Here is a 22,931-nt window from a genome sequence, read left to right on the forward strand (position 1 = left end):
GTGTGCCATTCAGAGGGTGAATGGCAAGACAACATTTTTAAGTGCCTTTGAACTGGGTGTGATAGAAGGTGTTTGTGTCAAGAACTGCATCGCTGCTGGGTTTTGCATGCCCAACAGTTTCCCGTGTGTATCAGGAATGGTCCACCACCCAAAGAACATTCAGCCAACTTGACACAACTGTGGGAAGCACTGGACTCAACATGTGCCGGCATCCCCGTGGAACGCTTTTGATACCTTGTAGAGTCTGCGCCCGACAATTGTTGGCTGTTCTGATGGCAAAAGGGGGTCCAACTCAACATTAGTAAGGTGTTCCTAAAGTTTTGTACAGTCAGAGTATGATCTGCTGGAAGGATGAAATAAATGAATTTACTCATTAAAACTTCTTAAGGCTAGGCATCCCTGTGAAACTGGAGGGTGCGCAATTCAAATACATAATCATAAAAATTATGGATATTAAACATTTAGGAACATACAAGTGTCTAATATTGGTTACAAGCTTAAATTCCTATTAATCTAACTGCACTGTCTGATTTACAGTAGCCATTACAGCAAAAGCATGCCATGCGATTGTTTGAGGACGGCGCCCCACATCAAAATATTTTTCCACCAGCACAGGTTTCATAAACTCACAAGTAGCAATTAAATATTCACTTACATTTTGAAAATCTTCCTCTGATTTGTCATCCAAAGGGTCCCAGCTATAACATGTAGTGTTGTTTTGTTTGATAAAATCCTTCTTTATATCCCAAAAAGTCAGTTTAGTTGGCGGCATCGATTTGAGTAATCCACTATTTCAACATGCAGAGAAATCAATCCAAAAAGCTACCGCTAGACTTATTTAAAACAAGTCAAAATATGTTTCTATTAAATCCTCAGATACCCTAAAATGTAAATAAACTATAATATTTCATTTGGAAAGAAGTATGTTCAATAGGAAAGCGATATTAGCAGGTGCCCATCCTCTTCGTTGCGTGCGCATACACGAATTTCCAAGTCTGTGTCCCAGTACTAAAACTCAAAATTCTTCCTCGTTTTGGAAGAAACAAGCCTAAACCTTGAACAAAGACTGTTGACATCTAGTGGAAGCCATAGGAATTGCAATCTGGGAGCTGGATTTGGATATGCCCCTATACTTTCCATTGTATGAGCATTGGCTCTCAACAAAAAAGAAATCTGGGTTGGTTTTTCTTTGGATTTTCACCAACAATATCTATTGTGTTATAGTCTCATACATTATTTTAAAATGTCTACAAACTTCAGAGTGCTTTCTATCCAATGGTACCAATCATATTCATATACTGGCTTCTGGGCCTGAGTAACAGGCAGTTTACATAGGGCACGCCTGTCATGCGGAAATTGAGAAAAAAGGACCTATGTTTTTATGAAAAAAATTATATCCAACTATCTATCACCAGTCTTGGAGAGAGAGGGAGAGAGATAGGGAAACAGAGATGACTGTCCATCTACCCATCAGTAATACAGGAGCAGGTAAGAAGACACTGGTATAGCCACTCACTCACACGCACAAACTCAAACATATACCTTACATTCTTTCGCACGTGCACACGCACACGCACACACTTTTGGAGGTAGTGGTTGCGCTACCAATAATTAATAATTGGAGCAAATTCGGAGCTCATGTTCTACCAACAATGACACACTCACAGACGCCGACCTGGAATGGAATCCTGACATCAGCTGCTGTATTCACTCTAGAACCATTGATTTTATGCTTAATTTTTCTTACTATGTAAATCTGTCAGGAGAAAACATCTGGTTTCTAACTATCCTCGCTCCTCACCATGTAAATCTGACAGGAGAAAACATCAGGTTTCTAACTATCCTCACTCCTCACCATGTAAATCTGACAGGAGAAAACATCAGGTTTCTAACTATCCTCACTCCTCACCATGTAAATCTGACAGGAGAAAACATCAGGTTTCTAACTATCCTCACCATGTAAATCTGACAGGAGAAAACATCAGGTTTCTAACTATCCTTGCCATGTAAATCTGTCATCGTCATCCAGACCATAAATTCTGATATAAAACCCTCTATTTTTCTCAGTCCACTCGTCAGGATTGGAACTTCACACGTTATACCCAGAAGGGTGAAAGTGTTAACAGGAGTTACGTTTGGTACTTCCCAAAGAGAAAGGGTTTGATCTATTCATTTAAGAACAGGTTTACATAGAAACCATAATGTTAGCCAAGTTGTTTTGCTTGTAAATCCAGGAAATAATTAAAGACACAGAAATTAGGCGTGATAAGGACAACTATTGTCTAATTGTTTGAAATCAGTGGAACCAACATGAATATAAAACATGCACACAGAAAAAATACAATAGTTTATACAATGGAGAATTCAAATATTGGCCAAGTGCCAGTCGGGCAACCTTAGCTTTTTCTGATTGGTCAATTCTTGGAAGCAATACCATCTGTTTATTTGCTAGCCAGAGCAATTCTTCTGATTGTGGAAGAGCACAGCAAACTGTAATATTCATAATGCAATATCCATAAGAAAATACCGTTTTACAGTTCACACAGTTTCATTCTTTGATTTTATTATCTAAATGTTTTTTATTTTATTGTAGCTCCTTTGTTGACAATTATTAGATGTGTTCATTCATTCTGTTATTGCATTAATACAGTTTAAACAGTAGTTGTTTGGGAGAAGTTTCAAACATAGAGTCATATTGGAATATGTCTGACAAGAGGAACAGTCCTGCCCAGTGTGAAAGCCAACACACACAGCCAAACACACACAGCTCCCTGTATTCTACAGCTGCACTGCTACAGCTTCACCTAGAGAAGAGAGACAGAAACAAACAGATTTAAGGGACAGGACAAACAAGACCAAAGAACGATAACACATCTTATCTGAAAGGCTCTCATGACATAGCTGTCTCGATAGAGTCACTACGAACCAAATACTGACTGGCCATAGGATAGTTTGGGGCCAGATGGGCTGGTCCATTATTAAGCCCAGTGGGCTGGTCTAAATTGGGAGTTTTGCAAAGAATAACTGTTTTGGGAGAGGGTCAGTGTGTTAGAAAATACAAGTAAATGTTTAAAAGAAAAACAGTCACATTATCAGTCGTACACAATCCTCGACTGATTTCAATACAAGATAAACATGTCATAAGTAAATACGTCACTCACGCTAACGTCAGGTCCAGACTCCACAGACCACAGGTTGGGTTGATCCTCCACTTCCTCCTCGTCACCAGTGGGAAACCAACTAGGATAAGATTACACAGACGGATTAGATTACATCAGATATTCATTGATTTATAGAATTTATTTGATATTAAAAGTATTAGGACACTCCAGCTGGAGACAACATTATATATGACGTCAGTTATATTACGCTGCCAGCTAGTAATACAGAGATGAACATCACAGAGGTATTTAACATTAACCTCTTACATCTAGACGTTCCGCTAGCGGAACACCTGCTCCAATATCCAATGATGGGCGTGGCGCGAATTACAAATTCCTCAAAAATACAAAAACTTCAATTTTTCAAACATATGACTATTTCACAGCATTTTAAAGACAAGACTCTCCTTTATCTAACCACACTGTCCGATTTCAAAAAGGCTTTACAGCGAAAGCAAAACATTAGATTATGTCAGCAGAGTACCAAGCCAGAAATAATCAGACACCCATTTTTCAAGGTAGCATATAATGTCACAAAAAACAAAACCACAGCTAAATGCAGCACTAACCTTTGATGATCTTCATCAGATGACAACCCTAGGACATTATGTTATACAATGCATGCATGTTTTGTTCAATCAAGTTCATATTTATATCAAAAACCAGCTTTTTACATTAGCATGTGACGTTCAGAACTAGCATACCCCCCCGCACACATCCGGTGAATTTACTAAATTACTCACGATAAACGTTCACAAAAAGAATAACAATTATTTTAAGAATTATAGATACAGAACTCCTCTATGCACTCGATATGTCCGATTTTAAAATAGCTTTTCGGTGAAAGCACATTTTGCAATATTCTCAGTAGATAGCCCAGCCATCACGGCTAGCCATTTAGACACCGACCAAGTTTAGCCCTGATCAAACTCCGATTTACTATTACAAAAGTTTCATTACCTTTGTTGTCTTCGTCAGAATGCACTCCCAGGACTGCTACTTCAATAACAAATGTTGGTTTGGTCCAAAATAATCCATCGTTATATCCGAATAGCGGCGTTTTGTTCGTGCGTTCCAGACACTATCCGAAATGGTAAAGAAGGGTCGTGCGCATGGCGCAATTCGTGACAAAAAAATCTAAATATAACATTACCGTACTTCGAAGCATGTCAACCGCTGTTTAAAATCAATTTTTATGCAATTTTTCTCGTAGAAAAGCGATAATATTCCGACCGGGAATCTCCTTTTCGGCAAACAGAGGAAAAAAAATCACAAAGACGGGGGCGACCAGGTCACGCGCCTAAGCCCAGAGTACCTTGATAGGCCACTTGAGAAAGGCGATAATGTGTTTCAGCCTGGGGCTGGGATGACGACATTCAGGTTTTTCCCGGGCTCTGAGCGCCTATGGACGACGTAGGAAGTGTCACGTTAGAGCAGAGATCCTTAGTAAAAGATAGAGATGGCAAAGAAGTTCCAGAAATGGTCAGACAGGCCACTTCCTGTAAAGGAATCTCTCAGGTTTTGACCTGCCATTTGAGTTCTGTTATACTCACAGACACCATTCAAACAGTTTTAGAAACTTTAGGGTGTTTTCTATCCATATATAATAAGTATATGCATATTCTAGTTACTGGGTAGGATTAGTAACCAGATTAAATCGGGTACGTTTTTTATCCAGCCATGAAAATACTGCCCCCTAGCCATAAGAGGTTAATACAGAGATCACCTGGTTAATGTGATACACGTGTTCTACTGTAGTGTTTCACTGAGAGCCTGAAATCCAGACCTGTTTTGTGCTAACATCCCAGCTAGCTCATAAAGTTGAGCCCCTTGTCCTATTTGTGCTTGGACTTTAAAAAAGTTAAGCCAAAAAAGATAACACTGTTATTAAAAGTATTATTGAAACATTCAGTGAAGGTTTTAAGGAAGTTTAAAAAAAAGTAAAAATAACCTATAATTCTGTCTCTGAGCGTTAAAAAAAACTCCCAGGAAAACTTTCAGGGAACGTTCTCAGAACCTCCCTGGAGCCATAGTTAGACGTTCTCAGAACCTCTCTGTAAGCATAGTAAGACGTTCTCAGAACGTCCCTGGAACCATAGTAAGACGTTCTCAGAACGTCCCTGGAACCATAGTAAGACGTTCTCAGAACCTCCCTGGAATCATAGTAAGACGTTCTCAGAACCTCCCTGGAGCCATAGTTAGATGTTTTCAGAAACGTCCCTGGAGCCATAGTTAGACGTTCTCTGAACCTCCCTGGAAGCATAGTAAGACGTTCTCAGAAACCTCCCTGCAACCTTAAACTTAATGTTCCCAGAACAGGCTAAGTTTTCACTTCTGTTTTCAGAATGTTTAAAAAACGCTCCGTTTTACCAGTCAGTAAAGTTATGACTTCCTCCCTAGAACCAATGGTAAACCAAACATGCATGTTCCCACAACTTTCAATAAACCAAATGCGCTAGTTGGGATTACACTTCTTGTACTCCATGTCATATACCAAATTATGTTGACAAGGAGTAGAATGTTATCACAAAATAGATTGGTGCCCAGGCTAAAGAGATCCGTAGGGTTGAGAGCCTGTTTTGAGAGGGAGACCTGGCAAGACTTGTTTAGCTGGACCAAGCTAACTGTAGACTTAGAAAACAGGACATGGATAACTGTAAACTTAGTCAGCAGGACCAGGCTAACTGTAAACTTAGTTAGCAGGACCAGGCTAACTGTAGAAATAGATAGCAGGACCAGGCTAACTGTAGAATTAGATAGCAGGACCAGGCAAACTGTAGAATTAGGTAGCAGGACCAGGCTAACTGTAGAATTAGATAGCAGGACCAGGCTAACTGTAGAATTAGATAGCAGGATCTGGCTAACTGTAAACCTAGTTAGCAGGATCATGCTAACTGTAGACTTGGATAGGCTAACTGCACCTTGAGGTGAATAGAGCCTTCTCGTTGATCATCTGGACTCTGAAGATGTTGACAGCCTTATAGACATCTATCACATCCTGGTACTTCTCCAGTAGAGGCCTGGAGAGAGAAACAGGTTAGAAAAGAGTCACTCCACAATATCACCACACTTGACAAGATTAAACACAACAACGTGGACTTGAGACACTATAAACTTCCATAGGCTATAAACCTCAAGATACCTCATATCATAAATATCAATCAGCATACCTCATATCATCAATATCAATCAGCATACCTCATATCATCAATATCAATCAGCATACCTCATATCATCAATATCAATCAGCATACCTCATATCATCAATATCAATCAGCATACCTGATATCATCAATATCAATCAGCATACCTCATATCATCAATATCAATCAGCATACCTCATATCATCAATATCAATCAGCATACCTCATATCATCAATATCAATCAGCATACCTCATATCATAAATATCAATCAGCATACCTCATATCATCAATATCAATCAGCATACATTATATTGTATCAGTTGTAATACATTATAATATCCTCAATATACCTGTAATATGTCCCTGACTCGTCCTTCTGGTTCCTCTGGTCTGACTTCATGTCTTCTTCCCCCAACTGGTAGCAGGGGCATGGGAAGAGGTTTAGCCCGGGGTAGAGGCAGGGCCTGGGGCCTGGTCTGGTCCTCTCTCCCAGGGGCAGGTTCTTTGCCAGGAAAGGTCTTAGCAGGGCTCTGGGCAGCAGAGACACCAGCCAGTAGATGGGCTCCTCATTCACAATGTCATGGAAGCTCTGGAGGTACTGACGCACGGCTGCAGAGGGCTGGATGGAGGACAGGTTCTGTAGGCAGGAGGAGGAGGAGGAGGAGGAAGAGAGACAGGGAGTTTACTATGTGGTTATGGAAGGTGTGAAGGTACTGAAACACGGCTGCAGAGGGCTGGATGGAGGACCGGTTCTGTAGGCAGGTGGAGGAGGAGGAGGAGGAGGAGATGGAGGTAGAGGAGAAGAATGAGGAGGAAGAGGATATGGAGCAGGACGAGGAGGAGGAGATGGAGGTAGAGGAGAAGAATGAGGGGAGGAGATGGAGGAAGAGGAGGAGGAGATGGAAGTAGAGGAGGAGGAAGAGGAGGAGGAAGAGGAGATGGAGGTAGAGGATGAGGAAGAGGAGGAGGAGATGGAAGTAGAGGAGAAGAATGAGGAGGAGGATATGGAGGAGGAGTAAAAGGAGAAGCAAAATCTAATTTACATTTTATTTGTTACAGGCTCTGAAATCAACTGGTGTTGACTTTACCGTGAAATGCTTAAGAGCATTCCCAATGATCCACAGTTAAAACATAATAACAGAAATGAAAGTAAAAGGAGGAATAAAATACAATAAACAAGAATGGATCTATATACAGGGAGTACCAGTACCAGATCAGTGTGGAGCTATCTACAGACCCAGATATATCTCTGCTGCAGAGGATAACTTTATTAGAGTTACCAGCCTCAGATTGCAGCCCAAATAAATTCTTCAGAGTTCAAATAACAGACACATCAGAACATCAACTGTTCAGAGGAGAAATAAAAGCTGAAATAAATCATTCTCTTTACTATTATTGTGACATTTGACATTCTTAAAATAAAGTGGTGATCCTAACTGACCTAAGACAGGGAATTTTCATTAGGATTAAATGTCAGGAATTGTGAAAAACTGAGTTTAAATGTATTTAGCTAAGGTGTATGTAAACCTCCGACTTCAACTGTATGTATGTATGTATGTATGTATGTATGTATGTATGTATGTATGTATGTATGTATATATATATATCTAAATAATATATGTCTATACATACAGTACCAGTAAAAAGTTGACACATCTACTCGTTCAAGGGTTTTTCTTTATTTGTACTATTTTCTACATTGTAGAATAATAGAGAAGACATCAAAACTATGAAATAACACATATGGAATCATGTAGTAACCAAAAAAGTGTTAACCTGTTGGGGCTAGGGGGCAGTATTTTCACGGCCGGATAAAAAACGTACCCGATTTAAACTGGTTACTACTCTTACCCAGAAATGGGAATATGCATATAATTAGTAGATTTGGATAGAAAACACTCTACATTTTCTAAAACTGTTTGAATGGTGTCTGTGAGTATAACAGAACTCATATGGCAGGCCAAAACCTGAGAAGATACCATGCAGGAAGTGCCCTGTCAGACAATTTGTTGACCTTTATTGGGCATCTCTATCAAAAATACAGCATCTCTGCTGTAACGTGACATTTTTTAAGGCTTCAATTGGCTCTATGAAGGCGCCAGAAAGTGGAATGAGAGCTCTGCAGTCTCTGGGCGAAAAACAGCAGTGTTTGTGAGTGGTCAGGCTGGGAACACTGACACTGGAGCGCGCGTGCACGAGAGGACTACATTTTTTTCTTTCTCTCTTTGAACGAATACAACGTCGCCCGGTTGGAAAATTATCGCTATTTCATGAGAAAAATCGCATAAAAATTGATTTTAAACAGCGTTTGACATGCTTCGAAGTACGGTAATGGAATATTTTGAATTTTTTGGGCACGAAATATGCCCGCGCGTCACCCTTTGGATACTGACCTCAACGCACGAACAAAACGGAGCTATTTCAATATAAATATGGAATATTTCGAACCAAAACAACATTTGTTGTTGAAGTAGAAGTCCTGGGAGTGCATTCTGACGAAGAACAGCAAAGGTAATCCACTTTTTCTAATAGTAAATCTGAGTTTGTTGAGGGCCAAACTTGGTGGGTGTCAAATTAGCTAGCCGTGATGGCCAGGCTATCTACTCAGAATATTGCAAAATGTGCTTTCGCCTAAAAGCAATTTTAAAATCTGACACCGCGATTGCATAAAGGAGTTCTGTATCTATAATTCTTAAAATAATTGTTTTGTATTTTGTGAACATTAATCGTGAGTAATTTAGTAAATTCACCGGAAGTTTGCGGTGGGTATGCTAGTTCTGAACATCACATGCTAAAGTAAAAAGCTGTTTTTTGATATAAATATGAACTTGATTGAACAAAACATGCATGTATTGTATAATATAATGTCCTAGGAGTGTCATCTGATGAAGATCATCAAAGGTTAGTGCTGCATTTAGCTGTGGTTTTGGTTTTTGTGACATATATGCATGCTTTGAAAATGGCTGTGTGATTATTTTTGGCAGGGTACTCTCCTGACATAATCTAATGTTTTGCTTTCGTTGTAAAGCCTTTTTGAAATCGGACAGTGTGGTTAGATTAAAGAATCCCATCAGTGATGAAATATGCTCCTTAATTTCTGGAATCACTGAGGTGGCATCATAGTCAGTAGTGTCAACAAATTCATGCAGGTTCTCGAATGAATCAGTATTTCCTTCATCAAGTCGCCTGCCCCACATTGCAAGCTTTCGAGTGAAAGAGCTGATCTTGTCTGTGACCTGAGGGAGGTGTTTATCTTTCCCTTGAAGCAGTAGATTTAGTTCATTTAGCTTTCCAAATATGTCACTCAGGTAGGCCAGTTTGGCAGGAAGTTCTCATCACTACATTTTTCTGCGAGGTCATACTTGTGTTCCTGCTCCGAAAACATTCTTATCTGCTCTCTGAGCTCAAAAACTCGGGACAAGACTTTTCCTCGTGACAGCCACCTTGCTTCACTGTGAAACAGCACAGCTTGATGTTCAGCTCCCATCTCCTCACAGATAGCAGTCCAGCATTTTGAATAGCTCTTCAGCTGTGGCTCTGTCTCTGACATATTTACAAAAAAGTAGATCCTCACACCGGGAGTTTGTCATGTCAAAACGTACATAAGCAATAAACAAACAGTCTTTGTTGCTGTCAGTTGCTTCACTGTAAGGTAAAACGTTTGTCTTTGAGTTTATCTACCAGCTGTTCTTTAAGATCGTTAGCAATGTTATTTATACGTCTGGCGACAGTGTCATTGGACAGAGGGATAGTTTTTATTTTTGCAGCACTTGCGTCATCCAGCATGACAGAGACCATGTCTAATGCTGCAGGCAGTATCAGCTCCTCTGCTATGGAGTGGGGTTTTTTGCACTGAGCAATTTGGTACGCCACCTTATATGATGCTAACAGTGCTCGCTGGTTTACTGAAGTAGCATTCACAAAGCGGGACGATTGTTGGCAATATTCGGCACGTTTTCGCTGAAAAAAACTCAAGCGGCTTATCAGTGTGATTGGGGTGAAATGTCTTTAAGTGACGCCTTAATTTATTTGGCTTCATGCTGTCCGCTACCAACATTTTTAGACACAGTAAACATACCGGTCTTTCCTCGTCTCCCACCGTAGTCACAGTGAAGCCAAGCGCTACATACGCTTCGTCATATTTCCTCGTCTTAGCTTTCGGGAGACTTACGTTTGTCTCATTATCTCCGTCTCTCTCCGCCTTTCTTTTCATCCCTGTTAAATATTTTTCCATGGTGTCTCTTAAGGGTTTGTTATCTGCACTTCATATCTCCTGCTCTGTGCTGCGTGCTCTTGTTCGGTGCAAAAAAACCCTACTCCCTGCGGCAAAAAAAAGCATGTTCCCCCCCTGGCATCGCCTCGAGGTCCTCCAGGGGGCGCGCCCCACTATATGAGAAGGACTGACTTAGTGTATGTAAACTTCTGACCCACTGGAATTGTGATACAGTGAATTATAAGTGAAATAATCTGTCTGTAAACAATTGTTGGAAAAATTAATTGTGTCATGTACAAAGTAGATGTCCTTACCAATTTGCCAAAACTATAGTTTGTTAACAAGAAATTTGTGGAGTGGTTGAAAAATGAGTTTTAATGACTCCAACCTTGGTGGCGTATGTAAACTTCCAACTTCAACTGCAGTATGCAATTGTCCTATAGTGGACAATTGTTGTTTTAGGGAAGTAGCCTAAAGACCAATAAAGAAAATGTCTATAAAGTTTTGTGTATACTACACATGGAAACAAATGTAATAGTGTTTTGTAATTTATTATAGCAGTTTTTTAGGGCACGTATGTCACGTCCTGACCAGTAGAGGGTGTAGTTGGGTCAGGACGTGGCAGAAGGGAGTGAGTGTTTTATTGTTTCATTTAATTTTGGCCGTGTGACTTCCAATCAAGCACAGCTGTAGAGGGTTGTGGTTGATTGGGAGTCACACATAAGTTGCCTACGTTTCCGTTGTGTGGTGTGGGTAATTGTGCTTGTCACTGTTGTTGCACCTGACAGGACTGTGTTGGCTGTCAGTTTTGTTGTTTTGTGAATTGTATGGTGTTCGTAACATTAAAAATGACGAACCCTAACTCCGCCGCATTTTGGTCCACTTCTTCCATAGACAGCCGTTACAGAACCACCCACCAAAGGACCAAGCAGCAGAAGAGGAGGAAGCCACAGGAGAGAAAAAGGGAACAATGGACATGGGAGGACGTCCTGGACGGCAAGGGAGCCTTCACCTGGGAAGAGATCCTGGCCGGAAGGGATCGCCTCCCATGGGAACAGGTGGAGGCACTCAGGAGAGTGGAGGCAGCTGGACAGAGGAACCATCGGGAATGTTACGCTGGAACACGGTTGGCTAGGAAGCGCGAGAGGCAGCCCCAATAATTTTTTTGGGGGGGGGCACACGGGACAGTCGGTGGAGCTGAGGTCGGAACCAGAGCCAGTCGGGATGACATTGGAGGTGAGCGAGGGATATGAGACAGAGACTGTGACGGGGTTAATGGGAAAATTAGGAGAGAGAGAGATGAGAGAGCTGCTAGTGTGGTGCATAAAGTACGGTATTCGCCCTAATGAGCGTGTCGTGGGTATGATGTCACCTGAGGCAGCTCTCCATACTCGTCCTGAGGTGCGTGCTGGTTGTCTGGTAAAGACTGTGCCTGCGCCCAGAAACAGGCCTCCTGCATGTCTTCCCAGCCCTGCACATCCTGTACCTACGCCCAGAACCAAGCCTCCTGCATGTCTTCCTATCCTGGTCAAGCCCGTGCCTCCTCCACGGACCAGTACTCCAGTGGGTCTCCCTATCCTGGTCAAGCCCGTGTTTCCTCCACGGACCAGTCCTCCAGTGGGTCTCCCTATCCTGGTCAAACCCGTGTCTCCTCCACAGACCAGTCCTCCAGTGGGTCTCCCTATCCTGGTCAAGCCCGTGTCTCCTCCACGGACAGTCCTCCAGTGGATCTCCCTATCCTGGTCAAGCCCGTGTCTCCTCCACGGACCGGTCCTCCAGTGGGTCTCTCCACCCTGGTCTCTCCTGTGCCACCTCCTCAAGCCAGGCCTCCGTTATGTCTCCCCAGCCTGGTGAATCCTGAGTCGGAGCTGCCCGCCAGTCAACAGTCGTCGGAGCTGCCCGCCAGTCAACAGTCGTCGGAGCGGCCAGACTGCCCTGTTCTGCCAGAGTGGCCGGACTGCCCTGTTCTGCCAGAGTGGCCGGACTGCCCTGTTCTGCCAGAGTGGCCGGACTGCCCTGTTCTGCCAGAGTGGCCGGACTGCCCTGTTCTGCCAGAGTGGCCGGACTGCCCTGTTCTGCCAGAGTGGCCGGACTGCCCTGTTCTGCCAGAGTGGCCGGACTGCCCTGTTCTGCCAGAGTGGCCGGACTGCCCTGTTCTGCCAGAGTTGCCCGCCTGCCCTGATCTGCCAGGGTGCCCGGCCTGTCAGGATCAGCCCGAGTGGTCCTCCTGCCCTCCGGTCCAGCCCGAGTGGCCCGCATGCCTTCCGGCCCAGCCCGAGTGGCCCGCATGCCTTCCGGCCCAGCCCGAGTGGCCCGCATGCCTTCCGGCCCAGCCCGAGTGGTCCGTCTGCCAGGGTCAGCCCGAGTGGCCCGTCTGCCCGGCGCAGCGATCGGCGCCAACAGAGTGGGCGACGCCGAAGGTGGAGCGAGGTCCACGTCCTGCACCTGAGCCACCTCCAGGATAGGTGGGTTGGGGAGGGAGGGTGTAGCACAGTGCCGTCGGTGACGGCAGCCACCCTCCCTTCCCTCCCTTATTGTTTAGGTGTTCCTTTTTGTTGGGGATTTTTTTTGTGTTTTCCTTTTTTTAGGTGCATCCCGGGGTCTGCACCTTGAGGGGGGGGGTACTGTCACGTCCTGACCAGTAGAGGGTGTAGTTGGGTCAGGACGTGGCAGAAGGGAGTGAGTGTTTTATTGTTTCATTTAATTTTGGCCGTGTGACTTCCAATCAAGCACAGCTGTAGAGGGTTGTGGTTGATTGGGAGTCACACATAAGTTGCCTACGTTTCCGTTGTGTGGTGTGGGTAATTGTGCTTGTCACTGTTGTTGCACCTGACAGGACTGTGTTGGCTGTCAGTTTTGTTGTTTTGTTAATTGCATAGTGTTCGTAACATTAAAAATGACGAACCCTAACTCCGCCGCATTTTGGTCCACTTCTTCCGTAGACAGCCGTTACAACGTAAATGTGGCTCATTTGGCCAACATCCCTCTGGCAGCACCAGGTTGGATCTGAATGCATATGGGTTTCTCAAATATCTGGTAAATTAAAATCTTCCCTATCATGTTGTCCGGCACCAAATTTTCTTAAAGGAATCTCTGAAATGGCATATTGATTATATGAAGATTTTATAATATTCCCATGAAAATCTGTCACCAATTGGCTGGAAACCTAGCTATAAACAAACTAAATTCCAATTTAGGGAAATATAATTGTAACGCTAAAAGACTATGAACTGAACTGAATGATCTAAAGGGAGTCAAAAAGGGAAAAGATAGAAGATATTATTGATTTACCTTTTGGCGGTGTGTCTACATACACCAAAACTTGGGTAACCAAAATTAAACTTGAATTTAACCAAAACAAAAAAGGTTAAATAAGGGTCATTGAAAACATTTATGGTAGGTTTATTAAATTGATAAATCATCTACGTTCCAGTTGCTTTTAAGTCCTCTTAAATTATTTTTTTAATATATATTATCTTAAATTGTATATTAAGATATATTTTCTTAAATTGTATATTTAGATATATTATCTTAAAATGTATAATTAGATATATTATTTTAAATTGTATAATTAGATATATTATCTTAAATTATATATTAAGGGTGATTGTTATAACAGCTTCTTACCAGGTGTGGTGGAGTTTGGTTCTGGGCCTCCTTCAGAGACTCCTGGTAGCGTTGATGTGTTCTCTGGAGAAACTGCATGATGTCTGGAGGACCCTGGACTGTTCTGATCAGCACCTGGCTCGCACACACGCATACACACATTTACACACACAGAGCAACTTATCTTAAGATAGCTAGCGATGACAACCACGTATCACAGTCATAGTAAGTAAAACTTTATGATATTCGTTCTATTAAATTTATTTTCTTGTCACCTGCAGCATGGTGATGACTCTGTCCAGGTATAGCAGCTCCTGGTGGCAGAAGTCAGCATAGCAGTGGGCAGGCAGACGTCTGGAATACATCCCTCTGAGGAAGGCGGTGTCGAGGGTCTCATCTGCTACTCTCTCACTGGTCTCCCACAGGACGTCATAAATACTCACCTCTTCAACCAGCTCTGGGGGAGGGAGGGGAGAGAGAGAGAGAAATATATATATTTTTGTTTGTATTGCTTTGGTGCAGTTTTCACAAGTATGTGGTACATTTTAGCAACGATTAGTACAAAATCCAAAACAGATCATCAAAAAGACAGTTGTTTCAAAACTCTGAGTACATTTTCAATTGACTATTACAACACACAAAATCATACAGACACTTTTTCACCAAAACGTAGTGTTTCATCTAGAAATACATGTTTCACATTGCAATACATGTTCATATAAAGAAATTGCTTTTCACAATGCAACCCTCACTTTACTTAAGATATGATTCTCTTCTCATTTGTTAAAATACATTTTACTATCACTCTAATATATGCCATTCATGTAGCAGGTGCTTTATCCAAAGTTTTGGTATGTGACCCCAGTGGGAATCAAAACCCACAACTCTGGTGTTGCTAGTGCCATGCTCATACTAATTAAGCCACACAAGACACGATACATAAATACAATGAAATACATTTAATGATATCAATCCAGAACTACAGTACCAGTCAAAAGTTTAGACACACCTACTCATTCCAGGGATTTTCTTTATTTTTACTATTTTACACATTGTATAATAATAGTGAAAACATCTAAACTAAGAAATAACACATATTGAATCATGTAGTAACCAAAAAAGTGTTAAACAAATCAAAATATATTTGATATTTGAGATTCTTCAAAGTAGCCACCCTTTGTCTTGATGACAGTTTTGCACACTCTTGGCATTCAGCTTCATGAGGTAGTCACCTGGAATGCATTATAATTAACAGGTGTGCCATGTTAAACGTTAATTTGTGGAATGTCTTTCCTTTTTAATGCGTTTGAGCCAATCAGTTGTGTTGTGACAAGGTAGGGCTGCTATACAGAAGATAGCCCTATTTGGTAAAAGACCAAGTCCATATTATGGAAAGAACAGCTCAAATAAGCAAAGAAAAACGACAGTCAGTCATTACTTTAAGACATGAAGGTCAGTCAATGTGGAACATTTCAAGAACTTTGAAAGTTTCTTCAAGTGCAGTCGCAAAAAGCATCAAGCTCTGTGATGAAACTGGCTCTCATGAGGACCGCCACAGGAAAGGAAGACCCAGAGTTACCTCTGCTGCAGAGGATAAGTTCATTAGAGTTACCAGCCTCAGAAATTGCAGCCCAAATAAATGTTTCACAGAGCTCAAGTAACAGACACATCTCAACATCAACTGTTCAGAGGAGACTGAGTGAATCAGGCCTCCATGGACGAATTGCTGCAAAGAAACCACTACTAAAGGACACCAATAAGAAGAGACTTGCTTGGGCCAAGAAACACGAGCAATGGACATTAGACCGGTGGAAATCTGTTGTTTGTTCTGATGAGCCCCAATTTTTGATTCCAACCGCCTTGTATCTGAGACGCAGAGTAGGTGAATGGATGATCTCCGCATGTGTGGTTCCCACCATGAAGGAGGAGGTGTGATGGTGTGGGGTTGCTTTGCTGGTGACACTGTCAGTGATTTATTTTGAATTCAAGGCAAACTCAACCAGCATGGCTACCATATAATTCTGCAGCGATGCTCCATCCCTGGTGTGAACTTAGTGGGACAATAATGACCCAACACACCTCCAGGCTGTGTAAGGGCTATTTGACCAAGAAGGAGAGTGATAGAGTGCTGCATCAGATAACCTGGCCTCCACAATTACCTGACCTCAACCCAATTGAGATGATTTGGGATGAGTTGGACCGCAGATTTAAGGAAAAGCAGACAAGTGCCCAGCACATGTGGGAACTCCTTCAAGAATGTTGGAAAAGCATTCCAGGTGAAGCTGGTTAAGAGAATTCCAAGAGTTTGCAAAGCTGTCATCAATGCAAAGGGTGGCTACTTAGAAGAATCTAAAATATATTTGGATTTGCTTAATACTTTTTTGCTTACTACATGATTCCATATGTGTTACTTCATAGTTTTGATGTCTTCACTATTATTCTACAATGTAGAAAATAATAAAAACTATATCAGGCTTCTATTTGCAATTCCAAAAATGTTTTTCACCAGGTGCATTTACTGTGATGTGGATGAGAACCTATGGCCAAATGCTCCAGACAGGCTTGATGCTAACTAACGCCTGCTAAACCTTGTTTCTTTCATTCATTCATTTAATTTGTATCATCTGATTACAGTACACCTATGTTGTAATGATATCGGAACAATACATTTATGTCTTAATTTCCCAAAGACTATTCCATATACTATTTGAACTCTTCCAGGCGTGTTTTGAGACAGGCATTATTCCTTCTGTTTAGTACAAATCCATAATCAAGCCGTTCCAAAAATCCTCCAAAAAGGACCCTAAAATCACATTGAACCATAGAGGGATTGGTCCCATTAGCACTGTGTGTAAATTGTATTGCTGCATTCTAAATAACAGGCTCTGCCACTATCTACAACAGTCTGGTCAGCTTGCTGATGAATAGAATGCTTTAAGAAAGCCAGAGTGTTTGATGTGATTTTTTTTGTTATGTAACTTCAATTGATGGACCGGTGCGTCAATCAACTCCAGGGGGTGAAATAGCTTGCCTCAGTTTTTTTTATTTTCAAGCGGAAAATATATTTTGCTGAAGGGAGGGCCATCCATTTTCATTTCAGAGAGATTTGATTTTCGCCATGTGACATTATTATAAATAATGTTTACTCCCTAAGTTGAGAAAATGTCATTATGTTTTGGTGATTAAATCAATGTTCTCATTGTATTTTACTGTAAACATATATTTTGGATCAATGGTTGTGTGGTGAGAGATGTCTCCAAACAAAAATGGATGCTCTATAAAAAGGTTTTGAATAGAAGACTGGCTGCATTGCAACTGTTACCAGTTTGGAGTTTTGTACTAAGAGTTCTGAAAATTCCACACATACTTGTGAAAATAGCACCAATGTGAGTAAGAAAATAAGTAACTAGATAGTCATTTTCCATGAAGGTAACCTGTGGGGTTGCTTTAACTCAACAAGTATTGTTGTGGCAGTGGAACAAATGTTAAAACGCTTTATTTAAGCAAAGTAATGAAATATAGTCAAAAATAATAACAAATACACCAATATCTGGTCTGTTTACTTTGATGGACTACTATGTGAATCTTATTACTTTGGAGTGTGGGGCAGTTAGGTCACATATTTCATCACTAACAACTATAGTCAGACTACTACACTTCCACTCATAAGGAATTAGAAAAGTTTTAGGATATTATTTAGGGAGGAAATATGATTACATTTACATCATTTAGCAGATGCTCTTATCCAGAGCAACTTACAGTAGTGAATGCATACATTTCATTTCATACATTTTTATTTCTTTATTTCCTGTATTGGCCCCCCATGGGAATCGAACCCACAACCCTGGCGTTGCAAACACCATTGCAAACACCATGCTCTACCAACTGATCCACAGGGATATGGTGCATCTAATGGAAGTAGTTTAGAAGTTTGTTAGTGTTACATTTTATTTGGCTGGTTTAGTAGAGGGAGTGACTGTTGAAGAAATAGTTGATAGTAGCGTTCAGTGGGTAGTACGAGTAGATAGATATTAGTAGATAAATGTTAGATATTACTTGTTAGATATTAGTAGTGGTAGATAAATGTTAGATATTAGTAGTAGTAGATAAATGTTAGATATTAGTAGTAGTAGATAAATGTTAGATATTACTTGTTAGATATTGGTAGATATTAGTAGTGGTAGATAAATGTTAGATATTACGTGTTAGATATTGGTAGATAAATGTTAGATATTGGTATATATTAGTAGTGGTAGATAAATGTTAGATATTACTTGTTAGATATTGGTAGATAATGGTCGATATTAGTAGTGGTAGATAAATGTTAGATATTACTTGTTAGATATTGGTAGATAGTAGTGGTAGATAAATGTTAGATATTGCTGTACTGTCGGAACAAGAAGCACACGCATTTCGCTACACCCACAATAACATCTGCTAAACACATGTATGTGACCAATAACATTATATTTTATTTCATTTTTTGTTGTTGTTCTGAATGCAGTTAGACGGTTGAGCCCTCGGACTATCAACCTCGTGCTATCTTCAATCTGCACAGACAACTAATGACCTTTTACACACTATCTGCTAACTGCCACGGACACAAGAATGATGTATTCTTCTATAAAAGCAGAGACCCGACTACGTTTGTTAAGTTTTCAACTGAACAATTCTTGGTGATGGTTGATTGCTTCATTTTTGCAAATCTTATAAAATTGTTGTTTGAAAGAATCTGCAGTCTCTCTCTTCCTGTAGAACTGCTACCACAGGTAAGTGGGTTAGAGATGTTAAAATTAGCATAATGCATAATCAGTCTTAATTAGAACATTCTAAAAGTTCTATAGCAGTTAATTCAACAGTGGGAAGTTAGCTACATTAAACTAGTTCTATAGCAGTTAATTCAACAGTGGGAAGTTAGCTACATTAAACTAGTTCTATAGCAGTTAATTCAACAGTGGGAAGTTAGCTACATTAAACTAGTTCTATAGCAGTTAATTCAACAGTGGGAAGTTAGCTACATTAAACTAGTTCTATAGCAGTTAATTCAACAGTGGGAAGTTAGCTACATTAAACTAGTTCTATAGCAGTTAATTCAACAGTGGGAAGTTAGCTACATTAAACTAGTTCTATAGCAGTTAATTCAACAGTGGGAAGTTAGCTACATTAAACTAGTTCTATAGCAGTTAATTCAACAGTGGGAAGTTAGCTACATTAAACTAGTTGATGCAGTTAATTCAACAGTAGGAAGTTAGCTACATTAAACTAGTTCTATAGCAGTTAATTCAACAGTGGGAAGTTAGCTACATTAAACTAGTTCTATAGCAGTTAATTCAACAGTAGGAAGTTAGCTACATTAAACTAGTTCTATAGCAGTTAATTCAACAGTGGGAAGTTAGCTACATTAAACTAGTTCTATAGCAGTTAATTCAACAGTGGGAAGTTAGCTACATTAAACTAGTTCTATAGCAGTTAATTCAACAGTGGGAAGTTAGCTACATTAAACTAGTTCTATAGCAGTTAATTCAACAGTGGGAAGTTAGCTACATTAAACTAGTTCTATAGCAGTTAATTCAACAGTAGGAAGTTAGCTACATTAAACTAGTTCTATAGCAGTTAATTCAACAGTGGGAAGTTAGCTACATTAAACTAGTTCTATAGCAGTTAATTCAACAGTGGGAAGTTAGCTACATTAAACTAGTTATATAGCAGTTAATTCAACAGTGGGAAGTTAGCTACATTAAACTAGTTATATAGCAGTTAATTCAACAGTGGGAAGTTAGCTACATTAAACTAGTTCTATAGCAGTTAATTCAACAGTGGGAAGTTAGCTACATTAAACTAGTTGATGCAGTTAATTCAACAGTGGGAAGTTAGCTACATTAAACTAGTTCTATAGCAGTTAATTCAACAGTGGGAAGTTAGCTACATTAAACTAGTTCTATAGCAGTTAATTCAACAGTGGGAAGTTAGCTACATTAAACTAGTTCTATAGCAGTTAATTCAACAGTGGGAAGTTAGCTACATTAAACTAGTTCTATAGCAGTTAATTCAACAGTGGGAAGTTAGCTACATTAAACTAGTTCTATAGCAGTTAATTCAACAGTAGGAAGTTAGCTACATTAAACTAGTTCTATAGCAGTTAATTCAACAGTAGGAAGTTAGCTACATTAAACTAGTTCTATAGCAGTTAATTCAACAGTGGGAAGTTAGCTACATTAAACTAGTTGATGCAGTTAATTCAACAGTGGGAAGTTAGCTACATTAAACTAGTTCTATAGCAGTTAATTCAACAGTAGGAAGTTAGCTACATTAAACTAGTTCTATAGCAGTTAATTCAACAGTGGGAAGTTAGCTACATTAAACTAGTTCTATAGCAGTTAATTCAACAGTGGGAAGTTAGCTACATTAAACTAGTTCTATAGCAGTTAGTTCAACAGTGGGAAGTTAGCTACATTAAACTAGTTGATGCAGTTAATTCAACAGTAGGAAGTTAGCTACATTAAACTAGTTCTATAGCAGTTAATTCAACAGTGGGAAGTTAGCTACATTAAACTAGTTCTATAGCAGTTAATTCAACAGTGGGAAGTTAGCTACATTAAACTAGTTCTATAGCAGTTAATTCAACAGTGGGAAGTTAGCTACATTAAACTAGTTCTATAGCAGTTAATTCAACAGTGGGAAGTTAGCTACATTAAACTAGTTCTATAGCAGTTAATTCAACAGTGGGAAGTTAGCTACATTAAACTAGTTCTATAGCAGTTAATTCAACAGTGGGAAGTTAGCTACATTAAACTAGTTCTATAGCAGTTAATTCAACAGTGGGAAGTTAGCTACATTAAACTAGTTCTATAGCAGTTAATTCAACAGTGGGATGTTAGCTACATTAAACTAGTTCTATAGCAGTTAATTCAACAGTGGGAAGTTAGCTACATTAAACTAGTTCTATAGCAGTTAATTCAACAGTAGGAAGTTAGCTACATTAAACTAGTTCTATAGCAGTTAATTCAGCAGTGGGAAGTTAGCTACATTGAACTAGTTCTATAGCAGTTAATTCAACAGTGGGAAGTTAGCTACATTAAACTAGTTCTATAGCAGTTAATTCAACAGTAGGAAGTTAGCTACATTAAACTAGTTCTATAGCAGTTAATTCAACAGTGGGAAGTTAGCTACATTAAACTAGTTATATAGCAGTTAATTCAACAGTGGGAAGTTAGCTACATTAAACTAGTTCTATAGCAGTTAATTCAACAGTAGGAAGTTAGCTACATTAAACTAGTTCTATAGCAGTTAATTCAACAGTGGGAAGTTAGCTACATTAAACTAGTTATATAGCAGTTAATTCAACAGTGGGAAGTTAGCTACATTAAACTAGTTCTATAGCAGTTAATTCAACAGTGGGATGTTAGCTACATTAAACTAGTTATATAGCAGTTAATTCAACAGTGGGAAGTTAGCTACATTAAACTAGTTATATAGCAGTTAATTCAACAGTGGGAAGTTAGCTACATTAAACTAGTTCTATAGCAGTTAATTCAACAGTAGGAAGTTAGCTACATTAAACTAGTTCTATAGCAGTTAATTCAACAGTGGGAAGTTAGCTACATTAAACTAGTTCTATAGCAGTTAATTCAACAGTGGGAAGTTAGCTACATTAAACTAGTTGATGCAGTTAATTCAACAGTGGGAAGTTAGCTACATTAAACTAGTTGATGCAGTTAATTCAACAGTGGGAAGTTAGCTACATTAAACTAGTTCTATAGCAGTTAATTCAACAGTGGGAAGTTAGCTACATTAAACTAGTTCTATAGCAGTTAATTCAACAGTGGGAAGTTAGCTACATTAAACTAGTTCTATAGCAGTTAATTCAACAGTGGGAAGTTAGCTACATTAAACTAGTTGATGCAGTTAATTCAACAGTGGGAAGTTAGCTACATTAAACTAGTTATATAGCAGTTAATTCAACAGTGGGAAGTTAGCTACATTAAACTAGTTCTATAGCAGTTAATTCAACAGTGGGAAGTTAGCTACATTAAACTAGTTGATGCAGTTAATTCAACAGTGGGAAGTTAGCTACATTAAACTAGTTCTATAGCAGTTAATTCAACAGTAGGAAGTTAGCTACATTAAACTAGTTCTATAGCAGTTAATTCAACAGTGGGAAGTTAGCTACATTAAACTAGTTCTATAGCAGTTAATTCAACAGTGGGAAGTTAGCTACATTAAACTAGTTATATAGCAGTTAATTCAACAGTAGGAAGTTAGCTACATTAAACTAGTTCTATAGCAGTTAATTCAACAGTGGGAAGTTAGCTACATTAAACTAGTTCTATAGCAGTTAATTCAACAGTGGGAAGTTAGCTACATTAAACTAGTTCTATAGCAGTTAATTCAACAGTGGGAAGTTAGCTACATTAAACTAGTTCGATAGCAGTTAATTCAACAGTGGGAAGTTAGCTACATTAAACTAGTTCTATAGCAGTTAATTCAACAGTGGGAAGTTAGCTACATTAAACTAGTTGATGCAGTTAATTCAACAGTGGGAAGTTAGCTACATTAAACTAGTTCTATAGCAGTTAATTCAACAGTGGGAAGTTAGCTACATTAAACTAGTTCTATAGCAGTTAATTCAACAGTGGGAAGTTAGCTACATTAAACTAGTTCTATAGCAGTTAATTCAACAGTGGGAAGTTAGCTACATTAAACTAGTTCTATAGCAGTTAATTCAACAGTGGGAAGTTAGCTACATTAAACTAGTTATATAGCAGTTAATTCAACAGTGGGAAGTTAGCTACATTAAACTAGTTCT

General features: G+C 39.7%; 1 protein-coding gene across 4 annotated transcripts in view; it reads right to left on the reverse strand.

Moving 5' to 3' along the window:
- Positions 1-2,541: 2,541 nt before the first annotated feature.
- LOC145877248 (uncharacterized) overlaps positions 2,542-22,931 on the reverse strand; it is a 33,331-nt gene continuing 12,941 nt past the window's right edge. For all 4 annotated transcript variants that reach the window (XM_082972549.1, XM_082972548.1, XM_082972551.1 and 1 more), the window contains 6 exons: positions 14,401-14,582; positions 14,147-14,260; positions 6,657-6,943; positions 6,083-6,181; positions 3,162-3,240; positions 2,542-2,804 (listed from right to left, as the gene is read on the reverse strand). In XM_082972549.1, the coding sequence (XP_082828675.1) occupies positions 2,793-2,804; positions 3,162-3,240; positions 6,083-6,181; positions 6,657-6,943; positions 14,147-14,260; positions 14,401-14,582 (773 nt within the window). In that variant the 3' untranslated portion in view covers positions 2,542-2,792. The remainder of the gene's footprint in view (positions 2,805-3,161; positions 3,241-6,082; positions 6,182-6,656; positions 6,944-14,146; positions 14,261-14,400; positions 14,583-22,931) is intronic.

The sequence above is a fragment of the Salmo salar genome, unplaced genomic scaffold (genome assembly GCF_965601325.2).
Source record: "Salmo salar unplaced genomic scaffold, fSalSal1 ptg000742l, whole genome shotgun sequence".
Classification (NCBI taxonomy): Eukaryota; Metazoa; Chordata; class Actinopteri; order Salmoniformes; family Salmonidae; genus Salmo; species Salmo salar.